At 44.3% G+C, this 13,838-nt stretch overlaps 1 protein-coding gene across 17 annotated transcripts in view; it reads right to left on the bottom strand.

Annotated features, from left to right (window-relative positions):
• The window catches only part of birc6 (baculoviral IAP repeat containing 6), a 147,304-nt gene that overhangs the window by 128,713 nt on the left and 4,753 nt on the right, over positions 1-13,838 (bottom strand). For 15 of the 17 annotated variants that reach the window (XM_020481699.2, XM_020481707.2, XM_020481712.2 and 12 more), the window contains exons 2-10: positions 13,162-13,343; positions 9,646-9,783; positions 4,660-4,853; positions 4,377-4,497; positions 4,001-4,083; positions 3,074-3,296; positions 2,592-2,758; positions 2,413-2,471; positions 825-2,306 (exon numbers count right to left, since the gene is read on the bottom strand). In XM_020481699.2, coding sequence (XP_020337288.1) covers positions 825-2,306; positions 2,413-2,471; positions 2,592-2,758; positions 3,074-3,296; positions 4,001-4,083; positions 4,377-4,497; positions 4,660-4,853; positions 9,646-9,783; positions 13,162-13,343 — 2,649 coding nt within the window. The remainder of the gene's footprint in view (positions 1-824; positions 2,307-2,412; positions 2,472-2,591; positions 2,759-3,073; positions 3,297-4,000; positions 4,084-4,376; positions 4,498-4,659; positions 4,854-9,645; positions 9,784-13,161; positions 13,344-13,838) is intronic. The other 2 variants (XM_020481704.2, XM_020481716.2) reach the window with 1 other exon arrangement.

The following is a 13,838-nucleotide window of genomic DNA, read 5'->3' as shown; positions in this document are numbered from 1 at the left end:
CGATGAGACAAGATAGTAGCTACTAAAAAACAATTGGATACCACGAAATTGGGGAGAAAAAGGGGTAAAACAAAACAAAAGTTTTATTTTTAAAGATACTTGAATAATGCAATACGCCATGTAGAAACTATTAATTACTGTTTGCAAAACATTACAGTAGCTTACAGCTTTGTAGGCTAACTTCCTTGCTACTTTACAGCTGAAGCTAACATCAATTCACTACCCAAGTACTTGCAAACCATAACAAAGTTAGTTACAAGTTAGCTAGTCTTGGCTGAAGCCAAGTTGCCTTGGCTACTGCATCTCTCTCCACCTCCCTCCGTCTACAGACTTCAATCTCACACACACACCGGCTCCGCTGCAGCAATAGCGCAGCAGCCTATCTCCCTCGCGCAGCAGTGCTCAGGTTAAAAACGCAAGTAAAAACATACAAATAATAACATTTATTTAGAATATATGGATATTCTACAAAAATTCCTGATAATATTCCAATAGTGAAATGATTTAAAAACCCCATTTGTTTCTTTTTCAACTTTCGATAAATGCCAGCCTGCAGCAGACTGTAAAACAGCTGGTGGACTAAGCCACACAAATGTTCAAAAACAAACCTGATTCCCTAGAACACATTACCCCCTCCAGGCTTCGCTCACATGTCTCACACACACACACACACTCATCTTTTTTCATTGTTGTATCATATATAGTAATCACTTATCCTGGCATTGGCAGATTATTACAAGGATAGTACAACATCATCTGCACCATTAAAACCTGGGAAATCTAAGTAATGTCATTTGTGCCTTAGACTCTGAGTCATTCCTCACCTTTAGTGCAAGCGCACAGGCGGTCAGTCCCGGAGCAGTAGGTGACAGAGACGAAAGGGTCAATCTCATCCACCGTCCCATCCGTCTTGGGCGGCTCCACTTTGGCCAGGACCTCCAAAGTGGAAAGGTCTAGGATCATTATGTACCCTGCCTGAGTGGTGATCACCAGGTGGCCCAGTCCAGCCACGTCTGCCTGCTTCACCTTGGTGCTGCTGGTACCAGTCCCTGGTCCACAACCAGACCCATGGCCGCAGGCAGAGCCATTTTTAAACCCACGCGGAGGTTTCTCCTCCGAGGCCTCCTCGCTGTCGTCCTCCCTCCCGTCCAGCACGTCTGGCGGAAGCAGGATGAGGGAGGTGACGGCGTCCCGGGGGTCTCTGATGTGCTGCACCTTGATAGGCTCCTCCTCCAGAGTGACAATGCGGGTGGAGTAGTTGAGCTTGTAGAGGGCCAGGTAGCCTCCACCCCCACAGCCTCCCTGGGCCCTGGACGGCTGTTGCTGGTCAGGCGGGGGCAGGATGAGTGGGGTCTGAGGGGGCGAGGCGGAGGCGAGGGCTTCGTGTCCGTTGGCCAGTGTGGGCAGGGGCTGGAGCTCTCCCTTGCGGCGGCTGCAGAGGGCTGAGTGAAGGCGGTTGAGGTTGTTGAGGACCTCCACCTGGTTGATGGCACTGAGAGACTCCACAGAGCAGGGCTGTAGCCCCACCAGCAGGTGCACGCCGTCTGAGCAGGGCGTGATGGAGTCCACGTAGAGGTTCTCCTCCTCCAGCTGCTTGGGCAGCCGCAGACACTGCACCAGGGCTCCCGGCCGCGGCGTAAGCGAGCTCCACTTGTCCCCGTCCAGGGTGGCTAAATTGGCGGCAGCGTCTGCAAACTGCTGGATGTAGGTGATGGGCGGGTCCTGGAGCAGCAGCTGCTCGTGGGTGTCGAACTCCATCTCGATGATCTGCGGCACAGAGAAGCCCTCCTCGTGCAGCCCCTTGCTCATTAGATTGTTCATCTGGGCAAAAACCTTGCCCGACGACTTCTCCTCCGACTCCTTGAAGCTGTACAGCAAGAGCACGGGCATAGTCCTGCGCACCGTGGGCGCAGCCGAGTTGGGCGAGCCCAGCTCCAAGGGAGTGAGGTTACAGGACTCTATCTCCATGGGGCCCTGGTCAGGCACAACATGGGGAGGCTCGGGGCCCTGAGTCCTGAGGGGGCCGTCCATGGAGCGGCGAGAGGAGGGGAGTGGGGCAGCAAGGTAACTGAGCAGGCCTCCAGCCAGCAGGCAGGGGAAAGGAATGTTGTGGTGCTCCGGGAGCTTCTCCTTGGCGGCCTTGGCCTGGGCCAGGGAAGGGTTGGCACCCAGCTCCTCCAGGTCCTTGACTGTGTCCTCCAACACGCTGGCCACAACCTCCCACTGGAGTTTCTCTGGCTGCTGCAGGACGCTGAGCGCTGTCACGCCCAGGCTCACCTCCATGCTCTCCCTCTGGGACGGGTGGCCTGGGAACAGGAAAGACACAAATAAATGCGATAGGCCATCTTATGGATACCTAGAAAGTAGTCTACAGACCGAAAGAATAAGAAGATTTGAAGAGTGACTTCATACCCGTCACGGACTCTGATCTGGAATGCTCTTCACTGTCAGAGTCCTCCAACTGGTCATCACTGGCAGAGAGACAAAGAAAAAGAGGTCCTAACAGATTTCCTTTATTTTACACATACACTTAACACAACTCCATTTAAACTTTCATTGACTAGGTGTGCATAGAGTGTGTCCAGTAGTACCTGTCCCCCTCTAGTTTTGGTATGTCTGAGCAGCTTGAGGAGTCCTCTAGCCAGGCTAAGGTGGGCCTCCTGGACTCCTGGGTCCCCAGGGCCTGCTCGCTCCCTGACAGAATCAGCTGTCGCAGGATCGCCGGGTCGTAGGGGTTGATTTCAAATTTCAAGTGCACCTGAAGGGAAAGCAAAAACAATCATGAATCGTCAAATCAAACATGAGAAATAACAGGCACATAGAGATACATGTATTATTTATTCATGCCTTCATAAGTTTTATGTATGTCAATAAAGTCTGACAACCAGGACTCACGCTCATGCCACCCAGACACACACCAAAAGCATAGCATGGAGGCAGACATCAGCAAAACTCTACTTCTTTCCAATGACATTACTTTGAAATATTGACTTCACCAGTTCCCCTAGGGCCAGATGAAACCTTCACGTTGTCATCACTGTATCATGTTTCCCACCATGCCGCGCAGCCTTACCTTCATGAGCTTGGACACGTCCCAGATGCAGATTTTGCCACGCTTTGTGGCGGCTGCCAGGAAGTGGGGGCAGCTGCCGAAGCCGTAGCAGGCGATCTTATCTGAGCCGTCGGGGGTGGGGAACTGGGCGGGGCTGGTGGCCAGCGTGACGGACAGGGGCACGTTCTGGGTGTGCTCACCCTTCACAAACGGACAGTTGGGGGAGTGACGCTCGTGCTCGGACCTGGCGAGAAGGCGGAGATCATGGTCATTATGTTGTTTAGAGGTAAATGAATGTGCGATCTGAATGTTCTGTGGTGTGTGTGTGAGAGAGAGAGAGTGCTGAGAGATTAGTAGTTATTTTTGTCAGTTCCATTTCAGTTAAATTATTTAAAAGTAGTCACGGTTTGAGATTTGTTTTAAAATGCATTAAAAGGCAATATAAAATAACGACATGACAATGATTTTAGAGCTTTTTAAAAGTGCCCGTCCAGAGATGTGTATATAATGACGAGATGCTCATGCCTCCGCCCTAAGAAGGGGAGTCGTTGTCCCAAAGGCAAGGTCCAAAATAAACCAATAGAAATGCATTGGGATTATTTTGGACAGATTTTGTTGAGAGTGTAACCTCTAGCTTCGCCTCTTCCCCTCAGACCCCCGAGACTGAAAAAAATGGTGCAATGGATTATGGTGACTGTAGTTAATTACCACCTTTCTGCGCTGAACTAGGCTGAATATTTGCTTAATAAAAACTACAGCACCAGCATCTCACATAGCTCAAGAGTTGATTTCACTTGTGAATGATTGGATTTCTCTAGAGAACGACTCGTTAGGACAACAAAAACAGCCCCGAAATGAACGAATTCAAGTAATTGAACCTAAATTCTATTATAATCCCCAAAATTAACAAAATGTTGGTTAATCGCTCAGCACTAATGAGTGACTCACCATGGTTCATCAGTGGGCTCCCAACACACTAGGCAGACACTGCATGTGAAACACATTGCCCTGTCATCACCGGTAGAGGCAGGCTGCAGAGAGAGAAAAGGAATTTCACAACAAGAAGGAACTCCAAGCCAAGCATCATGAGGCTCAGCCATACACAAAAAAAAAAACAGCAAATCTTTTAGACTTTATGTACAGAAATATTATGCCTCTATATACTGCATCAGCAATAATGTGCCATGCAGCAACTTGGGTCTCAAACGGCATGCAAACTAGTGTGTGCGTGCATGATAAACATGTAATTGGAGGATCAAAAGTACATTTTTCTTCACTATGCAAGCATTAGAGGGAGAGATGATGGGAGAGGTGGTGTCCTTACACTGCCTACCTGGTGGTAAAATCCTGCTTGGGCCATGGGGTCAGGCTGTGCCCACCTGTACCCGGCATGGGGCCAAGACATGAACGTTTCTCTCCTATTTGCCTCACTGTACATCAATGATCTGAAAGACAGACCGCAAGGGTCAAACTTGTCAATACAGAAATACAGGCAAAACAAAAGGAACGAAATAAATCTGATTGGTATTGGGGAGATGAGGTTATTTGAGTCATTTTAACGCCTCTGGTGCATTATGAGGTTTGTCATGGTTTAAGGTCCTGCTCACCTATCTACAGAGCGCCCTGGACCCACCCCCAGCTCAGGCCGTGCACTTGGTAAGAGGTAGGAGAGCCTGTCCATGATGGACGAGGCCACAGACAAGGCAGCGACGTTCTGGTTGATCTTCTTCAGCTCAGTCACGATGGCACTGGCGACCAACTTTAGCACATGGTGTGGAAGATGAAACGTCACTGTTGCCCACTGGAGAGGGACAGACAGTGTTAGAGGGAAAAGGAGAGAGCAGTGTCCAACAAGCCTAGTTGAATTTTTGTAATACCGCATCCCATCCCTGCTGGTACAAATAAAATTGAAACAACCATGGTTTGCCTTATTTCCTATATATTATTCAATGTATGCAATTATGTGAGAGGTCAGTTGGAAAGTGAAAATTCATTATTGGGACAGAAGTGGGGTTACATGATTGTGAGTTAAGAAGGAAAATAGGTTGGACGTTGGGTAAACTTCCAATATCAGGCCTTGGTGTATTTATTTTAATACAAAGGAGAGAAGAAAAAAAAACATTCACAATATAGGTACATCACGGTATACCAAGATAAATCACTGGGCGCTAAATGAAATAGCGCAACAGCAAAGTGATTTTGATGTAACATAGTGCTGGTTGGCGCTGAAGGCCAGTGGAGAGGATTCATCTGCCATGGTTCTCAGCAATGGAAGCTATGGAACCAGTGGTAAAATAATGTGCATGAGTAAACAGAGTCATGTCTGGGGTAGGGTTTAATAGTGGAAACCGAGTTAGAGACTTCAGAGAGTTCCCTACCAAACCCATTCCCCGGGATAAATAAACCGGTAAATTACAATATAACATTTATATGAACAGCATGATGTGAAACGGAACTGTTATATGCAATGTCTTAATCTGGCTTCCCACTGTAGGGTAGGCCTACCTACTTTTATTAATTCCCCTGCGTAAAGCTTCAATAAAACTAATGCCACCGAGGAAGAAAACTACATCTGCAAGGGCAAAATTGGAGCCTGTTTCATCCGGACCTACACCCATGCAAATTTTGCAATGCAAGTGTAGAGGGGGCTTGAGCAAGAGAACAAGGGGGTTTAGCGGCAAAACGTTCTAGAACGATGCAGTCTTACCTCAAGGCGATGTAAGCACTGGATGAAATTCGAGCAGAAATTGCCGCGAGCGACAGCTCCTCCTACCATGCTATTGCAGACAGTATTGCGGTACACACATCTACCATAACGGCCAGACTGTTCCAAACGTGTGCTGCAGCCCAATTTGAACTTGAGCCCTTTCCCACTCTTCCATCAAAGACCTCCGACTTGCTAAAGTTATGTGCAATCTTCCTCAACTGTGCTGCACAGATCCCTTCTCAGCTCGTAGCCTACTGGGTGTCTTCTTCAACGTCAACACAAAGTTTATGTTGCCATTTAAATGTATTTTATGCCGTGGCTATATATATATATATATATATTTTTTTTACCTTTATTTAACTGGGCAAGTCAGTTAAGAACAAATTCTTATTTTCAATGACGGCCTAGGAACAGTGGGTTAACTGCCTGTTCAGGGGCAGAATGACAGATTTGTACCTTGTCAGCTGGGGGATTTGAACTTGCAACCTTTCGGTTACTAGTCCAACTCTCTAACCACTAGCTACCCTGCCGCCCAATGTATGCTAGCCTAAGTGTATTTGTCCAACATTCTACTTTGCCAGGTGTTGATTTATTTAACTATCATAAAACAAAACCTTGCAAGATTATCGATGACTCTTGCTTTAGAATTACATGCTTTAGAACGACACTTCCTGTTTTGGCGGGAAATACTACGTTACCCAGGAGAAAAGTTATTTATTCTTGAAATGGAACATTTGCCCTAGTCTGGAGTAACTCACTGGTTATAGAACAAGATTATCTTACAAAGATACACACATCCCTGTTAAATAAGACTGAACTAGTAGGTCACCTAGTCCTATGTGAGTGAGAGCTTAATCTCTCTACATAGAGGTGCGTTTAAAAATCTTTGGAGCATAGCCAAAGGGCGGGTGTTGTGCTGCATGGCAGGAACACAACAATATACGAGGGTAAGGCAGAGGACAATGGTGAGACGGAAGTGGATTTATAAACTAAGATATTCATAACAAATTGTATAAGAACAAATATCCTTTTCTTGTGGGCGTTTTATGGCAGGCAGGACGCATATATATTAGACATCGAGTGTGTCACACGTGGGGAGTCAAAGGCTAATGTTGAACTTGGACCAGCCTCACCATCCACCAGTGACTAGCAGATTGGACTCCAATTGGAGTCAGTGTAATGGATGATGGTTTGCTGCAGAAGCACACTGGCAGGGAGGCCCACAGAGGCAGTGGTAAGGCAGCGTCCTCAGCCCTTGGCAGCCCAGCACATACCAGGAGATACACATTCAATTCTGGAGGAGGAAGTAAAGGGGTGAGTAAATAGGGAATTCCCAGTGCCTTGGCTTTCGCATTACACACAGATAGCTTTCTGACCAAACTCTATGCATCGAGGGAGGTGGGGGTGATTTTAACATTGACATTCTGATTTGTTTTAGCCCAGGTTCAATTACACAGAGTGGAGAGTGGGCATTGGGACAGAAGCGGTGCTCGTCCCCCTGCTCTGGCTATTAAATATGCCGATGAGGTCTGCAGTTTCTGCTCTTTGTCGCAGACTGCAGTCAGGTCTCAGTATCTCACCGGCACTGAAAGAGAGCGCATGTACGCATAATCAAAGAGACAAACGCAATGTCACACAACCACAGTCTTTCCTCTTTGTTAGACCTGCACTGAACATAAAGGAAACTGGTTTGGGAGTGTGTGGGGAAATTATAAGCCGATCGAAGAATCACCGCACTTATCCATCCACAGAGCAACACGATATCAAGGAAAGCAGAAGGCTACCAAATCACACGATTAGGGCTGGCACAATCACCGTATAACTTGTCATTGACAGTTAACGATAAACAGTCATGAAAATAAAATAAAACGTCATGAACATTTAACATTTTTTTGTGTGGAACAAACAGAAGGACGGCCGGGCACCCGTGCAGTTGAGTCGCATAGAAATAGAATTAATAAAAAAAGGCTAGGAACCTCTAACACCGGCAATTTGACTGGTAAACTCATGGGTACACTCGCAATGGCTGCCTGGTATTGTGATTCAATCATTTTCAGGGTAATGCATCATTTTCATTCAAATGATAACTTATGTGGCTCATGCAATGGGATTTATTTTTTGTAATGTCAGTTGAATGAACAAATCACAAAACATATTGATGGGAACTCTCAGTGCACTAAAGTGCGACCAAGTTGGTCACATATGCAAGAAAATATTTGGCTGTGCTACTAGTTTTATTTTGGGAGCACTGTGTGACTATGAACTAAATATCCCAGATGCTCGTTTCTCTAGGGCACTCAGAAACAACTAAGTGCAGATTTGTTAGGGTCATGGTTGCACAACCGTTACAGCGTACATGGCTTGCTTTTAAAGATCTGACCCATATTACCAGCGCAACATTTTGATCCAATATCGGATTGCCGCTTTTACATCCCTAAACCATCTCATTGGCCATTCTAAAACTACTCGCGCATCATTAACCATTTGTTTACACTTTGTTCAGTCATGTTACCTCCTTGGCTAACTAGCTAACAACCTGGTAACTTTACCAGTTTATCCAAACATTTGGGGGCACAAACCGAAAAGATAAGGGATATCTTCTTCAGGAGATCAATGATCATAGCAATGAACACGTTGTCATCACAATCCTGATTATTATGATTTATTTATTTTTAAATTCAGTGTAATTCACCAAAATAGTGCTTTTACTCGATGTACAAACCTAATATTCCACAAATGACTCATTTCATTGACAGGTAATTGTATCAACATTTTAGCATTTATAATAAACTCATACATTTACAGCATAACAAATGTGTTTGTCGAGCACAACATAAAGTGGCTAGAATTCATATAGACCCAATATAGGCTGTATCTCAATCAGTTACATTTCATGTGGTGCTCCTAGATTATTTTTAAATTGGGAGTGCTACCAACTAAACATATCAATTTAGAGACCTAGGTAAACTTCCTGATTTTAGTTCCTGCTTTGCGCCAAAAGATACACTCGCAATGGCCACCAGTCCACCCATTATACGATCATTGACATGTTACCTCCTTGGCTAACTAGCTAACAAGAGGACAAAATTAGTTTTAAAAATTGTTTAAAAAACAAAAGGTAACCAAATTGCTGTGACCACTCATTTGGCCAATAACCGTCACACAAAATGTCATGACCGTCACGGCCCTAGACACCATATAGGCCTAGACTAAATACCTCAAATTAGCATTCCCATTTCAATCCCTCAGTACCTTTTAATTAAAATAGCATCCTCTTTAGTCTCCTTTGACTTTGCTAAACACTGCTAAAGAACTGGCATTCCCTGGCGTGAGAGCTGTTATATCTGAGCAACACCTCAGCCACAGGAGATGACAGCTCTGGCCCAGCAGCAGACACTGCTCTATCAGGTCCCTAGCATAGCACTGATTAGAACGTGTCAACGAGCTACACACACTATACATTAAACTGAATGCATTTTCGTGTAAGTCTGACTGCTGCGAGCAGAATAACAGTAACTGACTGTCAGCCCTACTAATAAGAGCTGGCAAGTTTTGAATAATCAAAAGCAAATTTCCTAATGTTTGCACTGCTGCACAGTCAATGAACAAACTTGTTCAACCTCTGGCATGCTCTCTAACAGGTGATTGACGACTTGCGGTGTCACAGTACAAACAGAGATGTGTTGTTAGACAACTGAAGTGAACCTGCTTGGTGCATTTGTCTAACACTATTATCTGTGACAATTCTAACAATCTGCAGTGGAAAGACATAACAGCAGAAAACACCATAACAGCAGAAAACACCATAACAGCACAACATGAATATGGGTTAGTAGGCAAGTTGTGACACGGTTCGCCTCCTCCCAGAGCGCTGAGTGTGACTCACCTTGGCCACTTTGTGATTGGCTGCAGTCTCGTGTGAGGTATTCTTCAGTCCTTCTTTGAGTTGAGCGATGAAGATGTCGTAGCCCTCTGTGTTTGACACATCTACCTTCTCCAGGCAGGCAGAGAGCATCTGCTGAGCCTGCAGGGAACACACACAGAGATCCACACTCACGCCATAGTACAAGGGGTAGAGACACAATGGGTTCACTGATGGAACCAAGACCTTTTTACACAAGGTCATATGCCAATTGTTGTTGAAGTTGTTGACTCATTAGAGTCTATGAGTCACCATTCAGATCTCAAATTACATAAACCATTCACAAATGTTACATTAAAAAACATTGTTCTCATTGTCCTGTAAAACTCACAAGGCTTGCTAGTAATACGATTGATTTTCCTGAATAACTTCTAATGCAGCATTATCCACTGCTAGCTGACATGGAGATGCAGTCAATACTCATTAGATAGAGCCTTGGAGAGATGGGCAGATCAGAGAGGACAAAGCAGGCAGGCAGGTGGGAGTTAACAGTAACAGACTGCTGCAGGAGAGGAGGAACAGCCTGGGCAGATCAATAATACTGGCAGCACAAAGTACACACAGCCATACCCACAGAGGGCAGCAGCCCACAGGGGATATCTTTCAACCAGTCTGACCATGCCATGTAACCACGGTCAAATTCATAGACCGAGCTACAAATGCAAGGACTGGGAAGGAAAAAAATAGATACTCCACTCAGCAGGTGGGTCAACAAATGCAAATTAGCTGTGCAACAGGGCAGGAAAGGGGTGTCTAAGAATAAAACAATTTTACTAAATATTATAACATAAGGCAACTCTTGCCCCTCCAGTAAAACATCGGGGCACATGCACTGGCATGCAGCCAATATCAATATTGGGACACCTTCAGAGCATTTCAATGAGGAACAAAACATGGTCTTGGCTGTGAGGTGCAACTAATCCTGGGAAACAGGCAGTGTGTGCTCAGATCTACAAAGCGCCTGTGGTGTGATGATTAAAACATCTTCAGTCTCTCAGAGGAATGACGAGGGGATATGTCTGAGTACATAGGCCTGCTGTCTGTGCGCAGCCTGTAATGATTTAGACATGGGGCACATATAAAACAGACAAAGGTCATAAAGTAAAGTAAGCCTTGCTTTGAAACCAACGGGTTTGCAACAGTCAAGGGTTACAACGATCTGGCTAACCTCGCTGTGAATTTTGATGGGCTGGTACGACAAGAAACTGTTTAAATAAATAAAGAAAGAAAGAAAGAATATCGGTCAGTGTTTATCAGGCAAAGGGAAACAGTTTCCAATGCCTGGTCAAATTCATGAGTGTGAACGTTTAAACGAAATTGAATCTTTAAGAAATGACCTCAAAACTCAAGTAAACCATTGACGAGGGCTCCGTATCAACTGCAATCATTTCTTTAATCTGCACTGATGAGTGCCTCATATCCGTGGCAAATAATTAGAAAGATGCATATCGGTTCTTACTAATGTTATAGCCTTGTTACGTTAGGTAGGATTACTTGTTAATTTTTCCCCCCTTAAATGAAAGGCTGCTAGTGCTATTTGAGCCTCACAGCTACTGAAACGTGTCTCAATAACACTTCACTGTTTACTCCCATTTCCACGGGGTGTTATTACCTGTATAATGGGAGTTTAGACATACAATTAACAGCATTAGAGTGTAAGATTAAACTTCATGGGCAGGCTTTTGTTAAACATGAAACAAAGTAGGCCCCTAGAATAATGAATAGGCTATTTGCCTTCATCAAAATCATGTTTCTGCCTAGGGGGGGCTTTAAACTATTGTAAATGGCAAAGTATAGCAGCTGGCAAAAAAGAACAAAATATTACGAGACATGTCTATTATTCCAACATTAAAGCTCGTGGCTGGAACACATATCTCTACTTTAAAATCACCAGTCCATTTATGGGCTGGCGTGGTTACATGTGGTCTGCAGTTGTGAGGCCGGTTAGACGTACTGCCAAATTCTCTATAACGACGTTGAAAGCGGCTTATGGTAGAGAATTGAACATTCAATTCTCTGGCAACAGCTCTGGTGGACATTACTGCAGTCAGCATACCAATTGCATACTCCCTCAACATCTGACATTCTGTTGTGTGACAACTGCACATTTTAGAGTAGCCTTTTATTGCACCCAACACAAGGTGCACCTGTGTGATGAGCGGGGGGAGGCAGGTTAGCCTAGTGGTTAGAGCGTTGGACTAGTAAGCAGAAGGTTGCAAGTTCAAATCCCTGAGCTGACCAGGTACAAATCTGTCGTTCTGCCCCTGAACAGGCAGTTAACCCACTGTTCCTAGGACGTCATTGAAAATAAGAATTTGTTCTTAACCGACTTGCCTAGTTAAATAAAGGTCAAATTTAAATAAATAAAATAAAAATGAGCGTGCTGTTTAATCAGCTTCTTGATTTGCCACACCTGTCAGGTGGCTGGATTATCTTGGCAAAGGAGAACTGCTCACTAATAGGGATGTAAACAAATTTGTGCACAAAATTTGAGAGAAATAAGCTTTTTGTGCGTATGGAAAATTTCAAGAATATTTTATTTCAGCTCGTGAAACATGGGAGAGTTGGGAGTCGCAAATGCACATAATTCACAACGTTAACGAAAGTTTGTCTTCGGGACAAAATTTCACCTCCCTAATAGTAGCCTACATTAATAAATTCTACAATTACAAAGTATTGGCAACTCAGCAATAGAAACAACAAGGCTTTCAATTAAATTTTAAATTGCGGTCTCTTTGCACATGCCTTTTCAAGAAACGGTTGGGATACCACAATGGGTCCAATTGTACCTGTCTGTAGGCTATATTGAATAACCAGAGGGGGAAACGATGTGTTCAAACAGTTCAATTTAGAAATGTTATGTAACCAGGTCCTACAGATACGACAGCCAGATATAGACAATGAAGAAAAAAAATGCGCACCGTCATTAATTATTTTGGGGACATAATGACTGAGTCCTAACTTTATAGTCACACTCAAATGTTTCTGCAAATCTAACGAGATGCATGATTTACATGAAAGTCTGAGGAACTTGCACAGGTCAAGAATTGTCACACTCATTAAAACAAATGAACAGGAGTGGTGGATTCTCCACAGTTCGCATGTGCGCTCTCACAGTGGACCAGTTTTTCTACATTACTAAACATGCCTGTCGTCAGGTTTGTGTGGTTTTAGAGCAAGGTAGACAATGCTTGCATTAGTGGGACATATCCAAACGATCGATACCTGTGTCATTATTTGCACTCACAACAGTAAAAAATAGATATTAAAAACAAAGGTAAGATCAATCAGCTAAAATAGCACTAACTGTTTTTGAACATTAATAATTGTTGTTCATTGTGTACTGTAATACCATGTAAACATATTAATGTCAGCGATTCTATGTCAATGGGTTTAAAAGCCAACTTTAGCGAGTGCTATGAGCACACTTCCATGTTTAAGTGTGTCATGTGTCAGTGGCTGACTAGCAAGCTCTCTTACCTCTGTGACAGGCAGCTCGAGCTGGACCATGTCCTCTGGTTTGGCCACGGGGGCCTGCAGGGCTGTGTCCAGCAGCAAGATGCCGTTCAAGTCCTTTCTGCAGCCCACTGCATAGTCGTCCACGAAGAGGACCTTGTCTACCGCAGGGAAGTACTGACACCTAACACGGCCTCCAGGTTTAGCTAGGAACACAAACATCAGGGTGTTAGAGTTGTTTAGCCACTAAGACATAGCATTGGCTGGACTTTTGCTGTCCGATCATGTAAATCAGATACTAAAATAGCCTAAATCTTTGAATTTAGTTTTTGAAATATTGATGAGGTAAACTGCAAGTTGCTAATTACAGTCACAATAATCTCATGGTCATCCTGACTGAAAACAAATGGATATGCATCATTGTTTGGCATAATGCAGCATCAAGAAACAATCAAGGCTTACGAGGTGTTGTTGCAGATCGGGAATAAAAAAAATGCACATCCATGTGAAGCCTAAAAAATGTACAGAACTTGTGTTGTTTATATTTCAATTACACAGTCTCCTCAAAAATGAATGTATTGCCCTATTGGATAACTTACTATTAAAACTGTTATGTTAGTTACAATGAAAACATTTTCCTCAGACACCCCTAGACTTTAACTGTGTTATTACCACTTCATTCCATGCTGTAATGTAAAATG

Source organism: Oncorhynchus kisutch, linkage group LG4, assembly GCF_002021735.2.
Source record: "Oncorhynchus kisutch isolate 150728-3 linkage group LG4, Okis_V2, whole genome shotgun sequence".
Lineage (NCBI taxonomy): Eukaryota > Metazoa > Chordata > Actinopteri > Salmoniformes > Salmonidae > Oncorhynchus > Oncorhynchus kisutch.
This window is presented reverse-complemented; position numbering and strand designations above follow the sequence as displayed.